Genomic DNA, 17,936 nt, shown 5'->3' on the forward strand with positions numbered 1-17,936 from the left:
TAGATTCGGTGTCCAACGTGCAATACATTGAAAGAGAAAGCGCTGGAGTAGGGTGTTCCCTCGTGTACAGCGAGACAATTCCAACAATGAGCCTGCGGACGCGCCCCCCTTCCGTGCGTAAAAAGAGGCAGGACTGACAGAGGGAGGGCCGCGCGCGCTCACCTGCAACAAGCAGCGCAGACACGCCACACGGACAGAAAGACAGACACCAGGAGGAGGGCAGGTACACCTCGGAGCCGGAAGAGCCTGCAACGTCGATTTGTCCTGATAGTACCTGGTCCAAAAGTCACACCAGGTGTTTTTCCCCGACAATACGAGCGCTCTTTTTCTATGTTGAACAACAACTCCGTGTATTTTACGAGAGAAACGGAGGAAACATGACGGAGCAAGGAAAGAAGCTGATTCTGATCGTGGTGGATATCCTCTGCGTCTTTGTAGGTGAGTTATTTTACTGCTTCCCCTCGTTTTCCCTTCCTCCTCGTCCTTCTCGCAACATGGCTGAAAACGTGAACACGTTAGAGTTGTAGCTGATTTACTTTAAAAGAAAAAGATGTTCAAAAGAAGCAGTTTTGCGCAGTGTCGTACAACAAGCATCTGGTTTGTTTATCCAGTGGAATCAATCCCACTTGTTGCTTCAGGTGTTCCCCGCGAGATTCCAAGTAAATTAAAATGAAACGCGCTCCCAGTGTGTTTTGAAACTCTTGCAATAGAAAAACGAGGAGCAGCTTTTGGTTTTTAGCCCGTGGAGCTCAGACTAAACTTCACAAGTCATCAATGGCCTCTTGTCTTGTTCAAACAAGCCAGAGGGAATCTTTCCCAACTCTGATTAAGAATGCTGCTGGCTGATCTGTGAAATTCACCAGAAATTAATGCCAGCAGAGATAAAAAACAGACAAACGCGTGTTTGGATCTCATTCATCAGCCTCACGGGTTGGAATTGATGCCTGGAGCTCACCACAGGAGCAGTTCGGCTGCATGTGCGCATCTTTGTCACTTGAGCTCATTTAATTCAAAATGTCCAGTCCCCTGTGGGACAAGTGCTTTCTCTGCGTAACCCCCCCCCCCCCCCCCCCCACCAATGACCTCTGTTTTTAAAGTGAGGTTAAGAGGAAGAGCAGAAGATAACTGTCAGGGAATCTGCCTGTATAATCATATCTCTTTGTAACCTTTAAATTCCTGTTTTGGAAACTTGGTGTGTGTGTGTGTGTGTGTGTGTGTGTGTGTGTGTGTGTGTGTGTGTGTGTGTGTGTGTGTGTGTGTGTGTGTGTGTGTGTGTGTGTGTGTGTGTGTGTGTGTGTGTGTGTGTGTGTGTGTGTGTGTGTGTGTGTGTGTGTGTGTGTGTGTGTGTGTGTGTGTCTTGAGTCCTCTGCATAGAACAACAGGACTTGTTGCGACTTGCTCTGCACTCTTGGAGAAGACACAAGTTCCCATGCAGTTTGTGTCACATCTTGTCACTTTTCTGTGACGCAGTCGTCAAGAAGAGCGCGTCACGCCGAACGTTCATATTTGGCTTTGGGGTAACTCTCTGCCCCCCCCCCCCCCCCCCCCCCCCCACCCCCACCCCGGGTGAGAAATGTGCGGCGTTAAACCCACAACCTGGCTGCAGAGTGAAGGCATCTGTGTCCGTCTGTGTGTGTGATGAATGTATGTGTCCACAGCAGTTGTCGATGCATGTGGTGAGTGAGAGAGAGGAATGATAATGACAGTTCTTCACACTCCTCAATGAGCCCACTGCCAATATCTTGCTCAAGATGAGGCGGGGACCTTTTCTTCTTGTGACAAACACTGTTGTGGGGCGATAATGGATGAATTGGAAACAAAATAGCGGTTCATTGAATAACACACATGTGGAAATGAACACCCCCCCCCCCCCACGAAGTGCTGACTCGGCATTTTACCCACGCTGTGCTGGAATTGGGGATGACACATCATCGTGAAGTAAATCTTACAAGTTTACTGACGAATCCTTTCAGGTTGTGAAAGTGAGGCTTGTGCAAATCAGTCATGAGTATTTTCTATATTGGTTTTTAAGTTGACGTTCTGAATGTGGGGAAATGTGTGTTCGTGCAGTAGTTCCACCAGTATTTGCATAAATTGCCATGGATGTTTGCCATACTTTTGTTCTCCCTGATGAGACGTGCGTATACACTCAATCTCAGAAGCTTTACTAAAACGGGACAGTCTGGTTAAATATGGAAATATTTGACAACTTCACTTTATTTTTTCTAATCGTCACCTGCCGGTCAGTGTGAGTGAGTGAAGTAGCATCAGGTTTGATCTCTTATCACCTACCAAAGACTGTAATTGTGTGACTGTGGGCGAGATGCTGCAGGAATGTGCTGAATGTCCACATTGTAACTAATCTGCCCAGTGTTTTATTCCTCCCTCTTCCTCTCTGCAGTCGAACCTTCATCCTGCCATTATTTCTTACTGAAACTTACTAGAAAGACACTTCCTCTATCTCACACACAGTAGATTATGTTTTGCCTTAAAGGGTCTTCCTCTAACCGAACTTTACTTTCGTGTTTCCAGCATCTAAGTAAAAAGAAACCGAGAAAAAAATAATAGTGCAAATTAAACATTGTGCCGTTTTTATTGATGCTTCTTGGTGCAAAACGATGAAAAGTCAAATCTTATTTGTGCATCATTACTTCCTTTCTTCATTTTGCTGCACCCAAAGTACTTTACTGACTGGACAGATATATTTGTTGACTGATCAAATAGTATTGTCCAGTGCCGTGTTTCTCTTCAGGTCATATGCTGCCACTTCTCCACACTGCATGATGTAAAGGGGTAATTTTATGAAAATTCCCTACCTCTCTCATCATGTAGAGAATCCAGAATGACGCTTTCTGGTGATTCGCCAGCCGCCTTCGTGACGGCGTGAATGCTGCTGTTGTGGATGCCCACTCCAGACACTGTAAATCTTTATTTCCTGTAGACTTTTAAAAGTTTAGCTTCATACTATTGAATTGATGAGATATCTAAATGAACAGACACACAAAAAAGAAGTTTAATTTAAATTCAGGGTCATTGGTCACCTAGCAACCGTGATAGCAGTCATTTAGTATGGTGTCGAGTTGAAAACAAAGCAGGAGGAAATGTTTTGGTTGCGTTTCAATCGAACTATTAATACACCATAGATTAAGGGTTATTTGCATTTGTCTTTTTCTTTGAAGTTTTCCTTAAGTCACTTTCATTCAGGTGCCTTTTGCAAAGTTCAACCTTTTGAGTTGAACCTTGAGTGAAGCGTGTGCACAACCACAGTGAAAAGCCATCATCAATGGAGCCCCGAGATCACGAGTCACTATGGCAACGGACCCGAAAACCGAGTTATTCTGCTGTAAAAGTCCCGGCGCTGCAGCAGCAGAGGAGACGACTGGGAGGAAGTCGCTGCCAGAGTCTACGCACATGTTTGAAAGCATTGCTCCACTGACTTAACATTTAACATTTACAGGTCGAAATAATAAATAGGTGTGAAATCTGAATTTCAATTGGGTGCAGTTCAACAGGAGGAAGGCGACTTGGAAGAAGTTAAAAATGAAATATATAAACATCATTCAGAATAAAAAGGCTTATATGTACATATGCTCTGAATGTACCTCATTTTGATGTTAATTTTAGTATTTGAATTGATGTAGGCTTTTGCATTTGTTTTAAATAGTAATTTAAACCAGTGACAATGTTTAAACTCATCCTCTGCTAATGTCCTACTTCGTAGATTAACAGTGTTTAGATATTTTTATGAAAGTGGAGTCATTTGAAATGTGATGTGTACCTCAAAACTCAATAAATTAATAAAATACTACACACACATTTATAGGCATTTCTTAATTTATATAACTCCCCAAAAGAAAGTCATTTGTTTCAGTGTGATGGAGATTCTGTCGCCGCTCTACACACTGTTGCTTTACCAGTGTTATAAAGAAAACTACTATTAAAAGAAATGTAATACTGTGCATCAAATGTGCTCTCACGTGAAGCACGGGTCGATTCCGGAAGGAATTAATACAGTCACTAAAAAAAAAAAAAAACTTCAAATCTGGGTAGAAGACTCTTTTGTGACATAAGTGATCTCAAATTATGAAGTCGGCTCTCTTTCTGGAACCGAAAACTCTTGCGCTTCCCCTCATTTCAGGGTTAACTTACTCCTGAATTTTCACATAACCCGCTTCCTGGAACGGGGCCCTGCTTTTCCCCAACTTCCCCACACTCGCAGACCTAAAACAAGTCCTACCCTAAGACGACTGTCTCTTAATTTGCTGTGCAAACAAGGGAATTCAAGCATTTCCTCATCCGAATGTGAATGAACCCATTTTCCAAAGGGCAAACTCCTCTTTTAATTCCTCACCCTTTTGTTTAGGAAGTGTTCCGTTTCCACATGTTTATCTAACAAAGCTCAACGGCTCCATGCCGTGATTGAACGTTGTTTGTCCCGATGCTTTAAGAGACGTTGAAGCGCTGGACCGTCGACACGATGGAGTCCAGCTGCTGCGGTGACTTCATCCGACTCCTCTTCGTCTTATCTTGTCTCATTCGCAGAAAAGGAAAAGAAAAAAAAGTCTTGAGAAATAACATCATTTCAAACAGTCCAGAAGCTTTTTCTTTTTCTTTTTTTCTCCCACTTCTACTTGGTCTTACAAGAATCAGCAAACCCAAACCACAGTTTAGTTGAGAAGAAATGCAACACATTGAATCTTATCATTTATAGTTTCTTTAACTTTGCTCAAGCATCCATCTGTATTGTGTTCATGCTTGGAGTGTAAAGTAATCAACATGAATGAATTTGAATGAAATGTTAGATTTTTGCTTGACCAAGTATGTATGATGGAATAAACTGAGAACTGCAGTATTATTATTATTATTATTATTTGTATGCCATTTGAAATATATATGGCAAATAATTGTTTAATGCTATAATTGTATAGACACACACACACAGTATCGTCTGCAAATATGTGTCAGAGTCAAGTGGGAAGTGTTGACCTGTGCTCTCTGGCATTCCTGTGTGAAAAGGGATGTGTGTGTGTGTGTGTTCACATAAACTTTCCATTTGCAGTGAAACTTTATTGTCCTTTTGCGGTTTCAGGAGTTTCACTTTGTGTTTTGATGGTTTCATGTGACTGAGCACTGGATCTGTTTTATACGTTTGTGGGTTTATAAAAGTAAAAGTAAAACTCTCGCGCAATATTTATTTAATTTGACATAAAACAACATCCGGAGGAATACGTGAGTCTAATTATCTAGATTTTCACTGGAAAGGAAAGGTGATATTCTCCAACCTGAATGGCTTTTATCGAGTGTTTTTTCGACATGAGGAAGGGATTTATAATGAATATTAAACGTTTTGTTCATCAGTAGAAATGGAGGAAATAATAATTGGTGCCTATAGATGCATGTTTGCACAAAGATGGAGAAAGTCGTTTGTTTTCTCAAGGTGACAAAAACAAAGTTGGTTACTTTCCTTGATATTTCATAGATCACAAGAAACTGACTTGCAGAACTCCCTTGAGGAAATGGGGGTTAAAAAAAAAAAAGGTGAATGTAGGTGGTAAGTTAATTTTTCTGCCCCCTTCAGATCCAAGAGTGTTTGTTGTAAAGACATTGTTTATGATTACATGTCAGACACAAAAGGAAATCCGCTCGCAGCCATATCTGATTTCACTTCATTGTGGCTTTAAATCGCGTGATATGTTTATCTCCAAAACATGATCGATTGATTTTTTTGATTATTTTTAACCTCACTAGAGCGTCAAACATTTATGCTACCGTGAAGGAATTCTCCAGATCAAATCTGCAATGCAACGACAGAAAAAAAAAAAGACTATACTCACAAAATCGAGGCAAATGCAACTCGCCTATGAAGTTACTGATGGATCCGCCCCCTCGTGTAGTTTTGCAACAAAGCTTTTTCTCAGTGTTGTGGTGGACTTTCCCAGGAAAAATCCCCGACCTCGCAGGAAATGATGCACGTCGTTTGGAAGTCAAAGAGTAACTGTCCTGAACAATGATGACTGTTATAGACAAACTGGATACAAACATGTGAAACTTCAGGCCGTTGTTTCTGAGGTCTTTTTTTTTTTTTGTGGGGGGTGGGGGGTGGGGGGGATGCAGCATAGATAAGAAACCCCAAAGTCTCCAAAAATCAACCAGTGACAGGATTTTGAACCGGTTGACTATATCAATGTATAGTTTTATTTAGACCCACCCTGCTGCCATGTGAAGCGCCAGTAACAAACCCCTGTTAGCCAACAAACCGCCCGGTCGCTCAGATCTCACAGTCGTCTGTTGAGACTCAAACACGCAGCCTTCAAACAGACGCTCGCACATCACTGTCACATGTTTCTGCTTCCGTCTCCAGCTTATAGCGTGTGTGTGTGCTCATCTTGAGCTCTCAATAACAGGAACACTTCCCCCTTCCCGCAGGGTCAAAGGTTAAGGGGAAGTTATACTTGTGTCTGATCCCAAATTCCGTGATGTTTATTTTCTCTAAAGTGGAATCGGTGCTGCGTTCTAACAGGAGATTATGAAAGCGTAAAATAATACTTTCTCTTCTTCCTTTTTTTAAATGTATCTGTCCGGTGAACATTTCGGTACTGAATACAAAGTCAGCAGAAAGTTTGTGTGACTCTGTCTCTTTCACATACAACTTCTCAAAAGCCATTATTACATTGTTTGCTTTTAAAATGCCAGAATTGGACAACATGACCTGATGCGTTTCCTCTGTTGTACTTGAAAGTGATAAAGGCCTTGTTAAATCATTTAACATTTTCCTAAAAAGTCATGCTCAAAAGCTGCTAAACTCTTGTGATAAATATCTTTTGGTCTCATCAATTCGCCGCAGTTCTTCCAGTCCTGCAATACCAGTTTGAACCACAAGGCTGTGCATTGAGTTGCTTAGCAACGCAGCAACACTTGTCTCTATAAATTCACCAACAACGCTGTCGTAGGGTGTTTGTACCAGTCGTTACAGAGTGGGTTAAGTGTGGGTTTTTTTTCTAGGCATGTTACTAAAATATGTTCTCAGATTTTGTCAAACGGGTATTTTAGATATATTTATGACTCATTTTGTGTATGATGTACTTTCAACAGGAATCTAAATTTGATTTGCAATAATGTTCACATCTCATCCGTTTGGTGTTCAATGATTGTTCAAGATTTTACTTGTTTAATTTTGAGAGAATGTCGTTTTTGTTTTTCAACGCCTGGGTGCTCGTTCCTCTCGTGAGATGCCTGGAAAAATGACCCCAGCAAACGACGTTTTACCTGCTGATATACATAGTTTGTGATCCCGTTTCTCCCACATAAAGCCACATCAGCTCCGACGCCTGCTTGTGAAATAAATGGCGGAAAAAATGAGGAAGAAAAACGTCACCCGTCAGGAGAAGGAAGTCCTGCTGGTGATCAAAATCCAGCATAAAGAACTTTGAGACTGAAATAAGTGAAGCCGATTAACCTACTTCTTGCATCGGGTCCATTAAAACGGTCTCTTGATAAAATAGACTAATAAATTCCTCATCGGCTCGTCATCCGACTAAAGAGGTGATATCCATTACATAGCAGAGGAGAGTTCACGAAATGAGACATATGAATATCTCGACACGAGTAGATCTGTGTCAATACCGGGAGTCTTTTTGGAGTTTGAAGTTTTCCGTTCTGGGTACATCATGCGACTACAAACATTTCACATGTTGTAATCCACGTTACGCAGAGGAGAATAGATGATTCAATAAGTGAAGCGAGAAACGATCTGATCCAGAAGAAGAAAGCAGGAAAGATCTTCAGAGTTTTAGGAGATATTTCAGTTGCAAGTTCAACACCCCCCCCCCCCCCCCCTTTTTCTTTTCGGCCTCTGATAGAAGAGCCTGCCCCACCAGCACTGGCCTACAAAAACATACCAGGCCTTCTGTCATAATAGAGGAGATAAAAACTGCCCGGATAATAGGAGCTCTCCATAGGCCCAGCTCCCAGAAATGATGTTTCATGCGAGTACGATGTGAATGGGGGGGGTGGGGGGGGGGGGTTGACTTCCTCGCTGATTTTGTGTCTAAATAAACTTGGCCGTGTGTTTTTGGAAGCCATTGCCCAACCCTGGCAGTGTGTAGTCACTGGAGAATTGTGTCAAACAAGCAGTCTCTTATCTAAATGTTATCCTTGCACCCTGCAGAACAAACACTGGTTGGGCTTCACTTCAAAGGGGAGTTGAGAGCACGCTTGACCTGCTGGAATAATGAAGGCGGGGATGTGCAGAGGGGTGGTGGTGGTGGTGGTGGGGGGGGGGCTTCCTTCTCATGGAAATACATTTCCTCTAATGAGGAAACTTTGTCATCAAGGATCATTAGTGGCACTTGTTCAGACATGGAGATGAGTATCACACCAGGCTGACTGCAGGTCCTCCTCAGACTGGGATCTCAAAAGTGCCGCAACGGTGACAAAGTGCAGGGCGTTTCCTCCTGATGGCGTTCTCAAAAGACAGTTGAAAGAAAACTGAAAGTGCAGCTTCGTACAAACAGTGGGGGTGGGTCGGGGGAGCAGCACTTTACATATTAAAGTAATAAAAATGCACCATCAATCTGCTGTAAGTAAGTCGATGGTGAGTGTGTGTGTGTCAGACACTATGAGTTAAGAAAACAACAAACATTCTATGTACTTTTGATTAGCATATTTTAGGGTGTGTGTCCTTGTTACATGCCTGACAGATGAGTAATGAGAACTCTGTAAATATAGTCAAAACCGTCTTCTGAGTTGTCAAATGAGTGTTTTTTTTTTTTTTAAGTTAATCTGGTCATAGACCAGCCATAGCTGTCCCTACTACCAACAGTTTAACGTTAATCAACATTTGGTCGGCTTGTTTAAAATTTCTGACCTTTGATGCTTTGGAAAACGTGTGATATTTCACATAATCGCTAAGTGAATAATAACTGACTTGGTAGGAAAGTAGGAAAGCTGGTTGTGTACTTTGTTTATTTTGGAGGTTCGTCCTGTACTTTTAGGCATTATCTTCCCTATGCATCAGTCTTGCAGTTTTCTGTCCTGTGTGATGAGTTGATCTTTACTTGATCCCCTCGTGGAAAAGGACTTTTCTGCATTTAACTCATCCTACTCATAATTAACCTTAACTATCCATACGGAGCTGGTGGGGGCTTCCCAGGGAGCCGCAGGGTCAAGGGTCAACATTTGATTTTGGTAGATTATTTCCCAATAGATTTGACACCAAATGCAAAGATCATTTGTCATTTGTGCCACTTTTGTAAGGGACATGCATTTTGGGGGGCCGAGTGGCAGAGCTGATTTCGGGTTAAAGCTTCCCTGAGCTTTTTTTGTGCACCAGTTTCCTTCCACCTCGTGTTTTTGCAAGTAGATCACAGTAAGATGAGCTGTAAGTGGCCGTTACATCAACAGTCCACAAATAGTTGATTCCACAATGGGAGAGATATCATTTTGCCTGCACATGCCAGCATCAACAAAAAAAAAAACAACCTGTTAAAATATGTAGGACCGTTTCACCCTCTCTCGTGTGGAAGCAGGAACCAGAGGAGAGGAAACGCCGCTTGTAAAAGTTTCCACCCGATAAGACGCTTGAGTGTGCACAAGAACACTCTTTTCTGAATTACATGTGTGCAATATGTTTTTTTTTTAAAACTTTTTATTCTGTCTGTGCTCGTGTGTCTTCATGAGGTTTAATTTCATCCTGTTGTCGGCAGAAACACTCATAGCAGGAAGGAAGCAATCTGTTGGTGAAGAGCAGCTCTTGCGGCGATTCCCAATAAATAGGCAGCTCCTGCTTGGGAAAACAAACTCCATCCATCCATCCCTGGCTGTTATTAGCTTCAGCGGTTCAGCAGGAAGTTCCTGAAAACAGGAAAACAATTCAAAGGTCACAGAGCGAAAGTTTGTGACATGAGTCCGGCAAGTTGGGACTATTGTCCGGCAGAGATTTAGGAGACAGCTTTATGTCCTCTGGCTGCTGCGCCTTCGCTCTTCTTTTGTTTTGCACAGGCCAAAAGCCGCCGAGGCCAAACCTTCCGTCCGTCACAGAAAGGCAGACGCAATCCGCCTCACATTATAGTCCCATGAAATGTGTTTTTCTTAAGATGTCTGCCTGTTAAAAGGCTGTTGAGGTTCCGACAGGTGCTTGTGTGGGTGTGTGTCCTCGTCCAGACCTCAGCTCCCAGGCCCCCGGCTCTATAAACCGTGACCCCCCCCCTCCTCCACAATGTCAAAGGTCACGGCTGTCACGTTCTGCGCATTTCCATTGCGACAGGCGGTTCCTCTGTAGCGAGAGTGTGAGCCGTGGAGATTAAGCCGCCTCTGCTGATGACGGATTCATTCACTGGACGCAGTCTGGCCGTGTGTTTTTAGCTGTTTCCTGAGCGTTCTGCTCCCGCTGCCACTCACTACAACCGTAATGTTAACCTGGGACGCTTGAAATAACTCGTCTATTCTGTTTCAAATGGAGAAAGCCTCTTTCTAGTACAACATCTTCAGCTTGAAATAGAAACCTTTGTTATTGAACACAACCAATGACCCATTTAAAGACATTTAATTCATTTAATACACCTCTTGGGACAGGAAGCCTGGAGGTTAACAATTAACAATTGGTTAATAAAGGGATTTGTTACGTAGGATCACTTTCAACCTTTACTTGGTACGTACTCGGATTCTCTCACGATGTGCATTGACATCCATCTTGTTCGTCTGTGTGCATCGTCGAGTTGCTTGCAGCAGATTGCAGGATGTCGATGCATCACGGAAGCCAATATTGTCTCTGTCTTTGTGCAGCGGCTCTGCCCTCGGCCATCCTCACGCTGATGTTCAGGCCTTACCAGAGAGGGATCGACTGCGACGACAAGAGCATCAGCTACCCCTACAGGAGGGACACCATCTCCCACGGGAGCATGGCTGCAGTCACCATCACGTGCTCCATCGTCATTGTGAGTCCCGGTGTCTTGTGTGTGTCTGAGCCCATAGGAGCTCCGCCATCATCCGGTGAACGCGTCTCACGAGGGTGCCTTTTGTTATTCACCGAAGCGCCTCTCACATTTCCTCCTCCTCACAGATCACCACCGGAGAGGCCTACCTGGTGCACACCAACCGTCTGCACTCCAACTCCCATTTCAACCAGTACCTCGCCGCCCTCTACAAGGTGGTGGGCACCTTCCTGTTCGGTGCGGCCGTCAGCCAGTCGCTGACCGACCTGGCCAAGTTCACCATCGGCCGCCCGCGTCCCAACTTCCTGTCGGTGTGCGCGCCGGTCACGTGCAACGGATACATGCCGCAGATCAACTGCACCGGAAACCTGCGCAATGTGACGGAATCCAGGTGAAGGCCATCGACGCCGTGTGGCAGTATAGCACTGTGGCGGGAAGGCGTAGCCACACTTTTTATAACGGGAGCCACATAAAGATAAATATTCGAGTCAGCAGTTGTTAGCAGTAAGTGTTTGGTTTGGTCCGATTGGCCAGAAAATGTGTGTTCAACGAAAAGAAATCAAAACCCAAGTCATTTTTGGGTGTTCGTTGTTGGTACACTTGTTTACAGCTTTTGTTTGCTTTGAACATGCTGCAAGTGAAAACCTGCAAAACATTAATGTCAAATATACCTTGAATGCACATTATATACGATTGTAACTCAGGTTGTCATTCAACTACATCTTAAAAAAGTAAAAAAAAATGTTTATGTACTTTTATGGTTGTTCTATTTCAGAACTAAGAAAAACTGATTTGTTGAGGCTTTTACCACCAAGACTATTGCTCTATTGCAACTTTATTCTAGCTCACATTCAACACTCCAAAATCTCTGGTATACAGAGATATGCTCCAGAAGAATGAAATCGGATGAATGAACATTTTGTTATTGACACGATGCACGTGTTTTTTATGACTGAAGACATCACATAAAATCTCTGTAGTGAAAAACAATTAATGACCCAAATATCAAACTCTCAGGCCTCATTCATGATCTCTTATGTCAATCCAGAGTGTAAAATGTCTCATGTTACCTTCTGTTCCACAGGTTATCGTTTTACTCCGGCCACTCGTCCTTCGGGATGTACTGCATGCTCTTTCTCTCGGTGAGTGTCTGTCTGTCTGTCTGTCTGTCTGTCTGTCTGTCTGTCTGTCTGTCTGTCTGTCTGTCTGTCTGTCTGTCTGTCTGTCTGTCTGTCTGTCTGTCTGTCTGTCTGTCTGTCTGTCTGTCTGTCTGTCTGTCTGTGTGTCTGTCTGTCTGTCTGTCTGTGTGTCATTACGTGAGACTTCGTGTGACCATGAAATGACTGTTTACCTAAAACATACACAAGCGAGCCAAAACAGAAGAAGGTGGTCGACACGGACGCAGGGTTCCGCTTTAAAAACACCATTGTTGAAATACTACACACGCTACAATGGGCGGAAGGTGACTCATTTAATGGTTTAATCCCTGTTCGGGATTTTAGATGTGACAGACGAGCTGCTGACGCAACTATTGCTTTGATATTATCGCAGAAGTCAGAATAGTTTTGTATGAAGACAAGTTTGTGTCATGTCATCTTTTTTTTTTTTTTTTTTTTTATTACTAAAGCTTGCAGATTTAACCATTTATATATATATAAAAAAAAGCATAAATCATCGTACATATTGTTTGGGAAATTACTTACTGCATTAATTCACATGATTCCAGTTCACAGGTCAGCCGTGAAGTGATTTTTGAAGGCGGTGTCTTTGTGCTGCGCAGCTCTACGTCCAGGCCAGGATGCAGGGGAAGTGGACCAGACTGGTCCGACCCACCATCCAGTTCTTCCTGGTGGCCTTCTCTTTATATGTGGGATACACGCGCGTTTCCGACTTTAAGCACCACCCCACTGACGTGCTGGTGGGCCTGCTGCAGGGGGCTCTCATCGCCGTGCTCAATGTGAGTGTAAATACACTGAATATCCTTTTTTTTTAAAACATGGAACCACTTTCAAATGTTCATCCTGGAGGATGAAGTCAACTTTGAAGATGCCATTGAGTCCATTATGAGCCTTTACTTCTACCACAGGGTAACAATACTGGAGGGTTTTCCTGAAATTTTAATTAAATGGGAGATTATAAGGGTTTCTCATGATTTTAAAGTCCTCAGCATCACGTTTACTGAATGGGAGTTAAGTCCAGGATACATGAAGTATTTGAAGTAGAAATGTCTCGAAGGTCAAGGCTGATTGATTTTTAAAGTGGACTATGCTAATGCCCCAAGGCTGCGCGTGTTTATAATCCAAAGAAATTTCCAGTACTCTGCTTGGTCATCGTCGCCCCGTCTTCCTTTCAGGTCCGCTATGTGTCCGACTTCTTCAAGCAGCGGCCCCCCCGCTGCGCGCGGCCGGATGCCGCCGAGACCGAGCGCCTGGAGCGCAAACCGAGTCCGCAGCCACCGGACTCGCAACACGGGAACCACTACAACTGCTCCGGACCCGTATGAGGGGGTCCGGCGAGCTGCACACGCTCACAGCTGCTCTTACTAACCAGGACCCCCCCCCCCCCCCCCCCCCCCCCCCCACACACACACACACACACACACACACACACACACACACACACACACACACACACAGCTTTGTTACAAGAGCACATGTACAGAAAGCAAAACAAACAGAAACTGGGGCGACACGCTTACAGCTCTGAAATTGGTGTCGTTGAAACCTGTTGGAACAAAAGCTCCATCTTTTCAATCTGGGGGTGTGTGTGTGTTTAAAATGTGTCTGATTGATTCGTGGTGTGTGTGTGTGTGTGTGTGTGTGTGTGTGTGTGTGTGTGTGTGTGTGTGTGTGTGTGTGTGTGTGTGTGTGTGTGTGTGTGTGTGTGTGTGTGTGTGTGTGTGTGTGTGTGTGTGTGTGTGTGTGTGTGTGTGTGTGTGTGTGTGTGTGTGTGTGTGTGTGTGTTTTTATCTTTTGGTGAGGGGGGGTTGTGCAACACTGTGCAATGGTTTTATATAGATATATATTATTTTAAATATAGTTTTTTTTTTTAAGTCCATCACGTCTGACAAAGTGAAATATTTCAGATTTGTGGGAGATGATTTATGCTGTGAGCTGAAGCGAAAAAGTGACTGACGATCTTTTAATTCTTTTATTTTTTATTTTTTTTTAAACATTTTTCTGTCCTTGAGAGGTGTGACAATCCTCTCGGAGGCTGAATGTTTTCCACGTCATTAGTCAGATAGGACTGTTGCCATGTTATCTACACTGGAGCTCGATTTATCCCGCCTGTCCGTGACGGAGTCGTTTCGGTGTCTGCAGGCATCTCCACGTTCTTCCCGTCTTCGGAGGATGTGCAAGTGTAACGATGGACTGCTTTCACTGCCATATAGTATATGTATGTGACCATGTATAAAGCTAACCTTTTTATTATCTGTTTATAATTACTTTTATCTAATAAATTGTATAGCTTTGTAAGAATGTATTACCACTTATTTTCTGTGACTTCATTAGGATTTACAGCTGATGGGGGTGGGGGACAAAAAAAAAAGAGAGGCGGGGATGTCGTCGGGTCACATGTGTCCCACCAACTTCATGTTTTTATTTTATTTTTTTTTATTATTGTTTTGAAGGGGAAACAGCATTTCAAGTCTGAAAACGAGTAGATACACCTTCCTGAACCTCTTCCTTCCCCCCCCCTCATAACAAAGTGTGTCGCCTATTGTCAAACTGTACATAATGTAATCATAACTTTCCCTCGGCTTTTGTATTTTCTGTAGGTTCTTCATAAACACTAGCCAGCAGCTCTCTTTTGTCTGTGTGTGCTTACTTCAACACTTTAGACACTATGCAGAAGCACTTTTTAATGGTATATGGAGTTCACATTGTATGACGATTTTTCCATTGATTTACCAGCCCCTAAAGTGCTTTACAATGTTGGTCACATTCACCCATTCATGCACACATTCACAGTGCTTTTTATAGGCACTTTATGGAATGTTTATAGGCTCCTTATATATACTTCATTCCCACGACATAGTCTGTTTACATGCTACTTAATAACAGTTTAACAGCATTTAAGAATTAGCTGTTCATGCACCATCGTATAGTCTCTTTAATGACGTATATAATCTGCTTAGAGGTGCTTTTTTGGCCTTTATATTTACATAAATATATTCTGTATATAGGCACATTATTGCCCTACCTGCTGCTCTGTACGTGTTTTAAGCAACGTCTGGGTTCCTTATAGCAACGAGACAAAAAAATGCAGAAGCGGTATTGACGGTGACGTCCAGTGAGGAGGGGAATACTCTCGACTTTCTTTGTTTTCATCGAGCGTCTTGTGTGCTCCTCCTGAAAAGAGCGAACACACTGACGCAGGGTTCATGTCTGAGCCTGCCAGCTGACGGTTGTGGGATTCCTCACCGCCAGAGGAATGGGGCTGTGGAGCCACGTCACGACTGTTTTACGAGCGTTATCGCAGGAGGATGATCCGTCCTTTCACTTTCCATGTATGCTTTAATCTCTACATGTGAAACTTGAAACTTGGATACTTTGAAACGGAAACTCAAGGTTTGAATCTTGTGACGCATTCACGGTGTTCGTCGGCACATCTTCCAATCGTGACCCTTGAGAATATAGTGGCAGATGCAGGATGAAGAGATTTTGCACCTTTAACGTGCTTTTCATATTTACTAAAGTCAAAAGGTACAGCAAGATACTCAGAGATTCTGGGCTCATCAAAACCATGCAATCCTTTTGGGTTTTTTTGGCCCAGTTCTCAGAACCTAAGGCCCTCAGCCAAACTTGTCCACCCCGGTTCCAAATCGAGCAGCTTTCAGTTTGACGCAAGACACCTCATCCTGACGGATGTGACAAAGGAGGGAGGGAATTTGAACCCGTCACTCCCCTAAACACTCGTATCTGTCTGAAACAACAAACCTCATCCCATCGAGCTGCAGAGGAGTGAACTGACGCACCAGATGTTTCTGCTCGAGATTGTTGCATCCTCCGAGGCCGTGCTTCAACGAGAGGTGGGAGCTGGAAGTGATTTCGACACGCTTGACCACCTTGGAAGACCGAGCCGCTGTCAGCATTTGCCGAACCAAAGTAATAACCGATCTTTTTCTTCTCAGGACGGACTTCTGAAGTGTCCATTAACCCGGATACTACAAGACCAGTGAGCGCTCAGTGTTTTGAGTGATTCAAAGAAAACATAAGTTTGATAAGTTGACCTAGTGAGATTCTGGAACAGTTCATTCAGTGTAATCTTTAAAAAACAAAAAACAAAAACAAAACACAGATGGACACTCTCAATCACATCTTTTATTTGTAAGGCACCAGAGAAGCTTCCTTACTGCTAAAAGTTTGATTCATTCTCATTTGATTACACAGTTGCTTGTTTACATTTTGTTGTGTGTGTTTTTTTTTATACATTTTGTTGTTTTTTATTTTTTTTTATTTTTGCCCCAGGTAATTTAAAATGAGACCGTGTTCGTAAACATGTTTAACTGTTTTTTGTTTTTTTTTTGTTTGCACAAAAAAAAAAAAAAAAAAAAAACATTTACAAACCTAGAAAACAAAAGTTAAGTGTTTCAGCCTACTGAGAGAATGAATGGGGGGGACGAAGGAAAAACGACATGGTATACAACATTGTGCCTCTCGTACTGTAGGCTGGTAATGCACACATACAACACCAAAGTCTTCCATGATACACACACGTTAAAAAGCAGCTTTGAAACATACAAAAATGCTTTAAAAAATATGTATATTGATATATTCATATGTATACAAATTGGCCCTTCACAGCAAAACAAACACACATACCATTCACGTGTCTGAGCTTTACCGGGGGAGGTTTTCTGCGGAGGCTGACGTCATTATAAAGAGTGCAAACTGATCTGTTCTCGCACTCCGTATCAGAAAGTCAGGCCTCCTGGGAGGAAAACCTGTCGGCTCTCCGGCACCAGCACAGACGAGAAGAAGAAAAACAAAAAGAGCACTGAACCACAACTTAAGTGCTTTTCAAGTTAAACTACAGAAGGGAGGGTTTCTTTTTTTTTTTTTCCTTTCTTTTTTTTAAGCTCCGGTTTCCAAGGTGTCTCGAAGGTGGGTTGTCAAAGCTCTGGAAGCAAAAGTGAGTCAAAGCTGCTGTCGGCAGGCATCGTGGAAATCTGGAGCTGCGGTTGAGACCATCTATATTGTCCTTCTGTGTCAAACCTTTCCTCTAAACTAACAACTGTAAACATTAGAAAAATAGTTATGCTAATGATTGAGTGCTGATTGAACAGATGCACTACTGCAAGTATTTAGTTTCAAACGCCCCAATAAGTCTACTATTTAATATTTTGTGTACTTCTGTTCATAACCAATCCACTAATTGTAGGATAGTAGTATTGGATAATGTGCCTTTAATGGAAAATGTCTGATTGACAGTTATGTGCCACGATATTTTATTCTATGATTGGCATGTAATAGTAACGCATCTTTATCCTGACATTAAAGTATTAAAGTTTATGGTCACAATGTTACAGTGACACACATTTGAGTGTGTGTGCTGTAAAGGGTTAAATGCTTTGTGTGTATGTCCATGTTCAGTTTGTGCTATTGAGGAGTAAAAAAAAACCCCAAAAAACGCACTGCTGCCCCCTGCTGGCTCAACCTCAGCTGTGACTGGCTGCTCTGATTGAAACTCATTTTTAACACTACTGTTCCACGATACGACGTAAGTCACTAGTGGGATAAAACATCATTGAGCTGGACCTTGAAGGTGAGGATTGATTTAATAGTGTCCACCGAACATCCATTTAGTTTACTATGCCGCTATGTGGTGTTTGAACTGACGCTTCCAGAGCTTGAGCAACCCACTTCGTAGTCACGTGTGAATCTACCAAGACAGGAAATGGCGGGCGCCTGAAACCGTCTCAATAATGAACTAAAGATCTCTGCTCACCTACACGGGTACTTATCTGTCTGTCCGTCACAAACCCCCCCCCCCACCCCCGAA

At 43.0% G+C, this 17,936-nt stretch overlaps 1 protein-coding gene across 2 annotated transcripts; it reads left to right on the forward strand.

The window, feature by feature from the left end:
• The first annotated feature begins 218 nt into the window (after positions 1–218).
• LOC308142633 (phospholipid phosphatase 2-like) lies at positions 219–13,476 on the forward strand. Of its 2 annotated transcripts, none has more exons than XM_080513142.1 (6): positions 219–438; positions 10,783–10,934; positions 11,060–11,322; positions 12,016–12,073; positions 12,712–12,888; positions 13,285–13,476. In XM_080513142.1, the coding sequence occupies exons 1-6, from the start codon at positions 378–380 to the stop codon at positions 13,432–13,434; spliced, it is 861 nt and encodes a 286-aa protein (XP_080369268.1). In that variant the 5' UTR covers positions 219–377; the 3' UTR covers positions 13,435–13,476. The 2 variants fall into 2 exon arrangements, with proteins under 2 accessions (XP_080369268.1, XP_080369267.1); XM_080513141.1 differs by having other exon boundaries at positions 318–434.
• Positions 13,477–17,936: the final 4,460 nt, after the last annotated feature.

The sequence above is a fragment of the Blennius ocellaris genome (assembly GCF_963422515.1).
Source record: "Blennius ocellaris genome assembly, chromosome: 17".
Classification (NCBI taxonomy): domain Eukaryota; kingdom Metazoa; phylum Chordata; class Actinopteri; order Blenniiformes; family Blenniidae; genus Blennius; species Blennius ocellaris.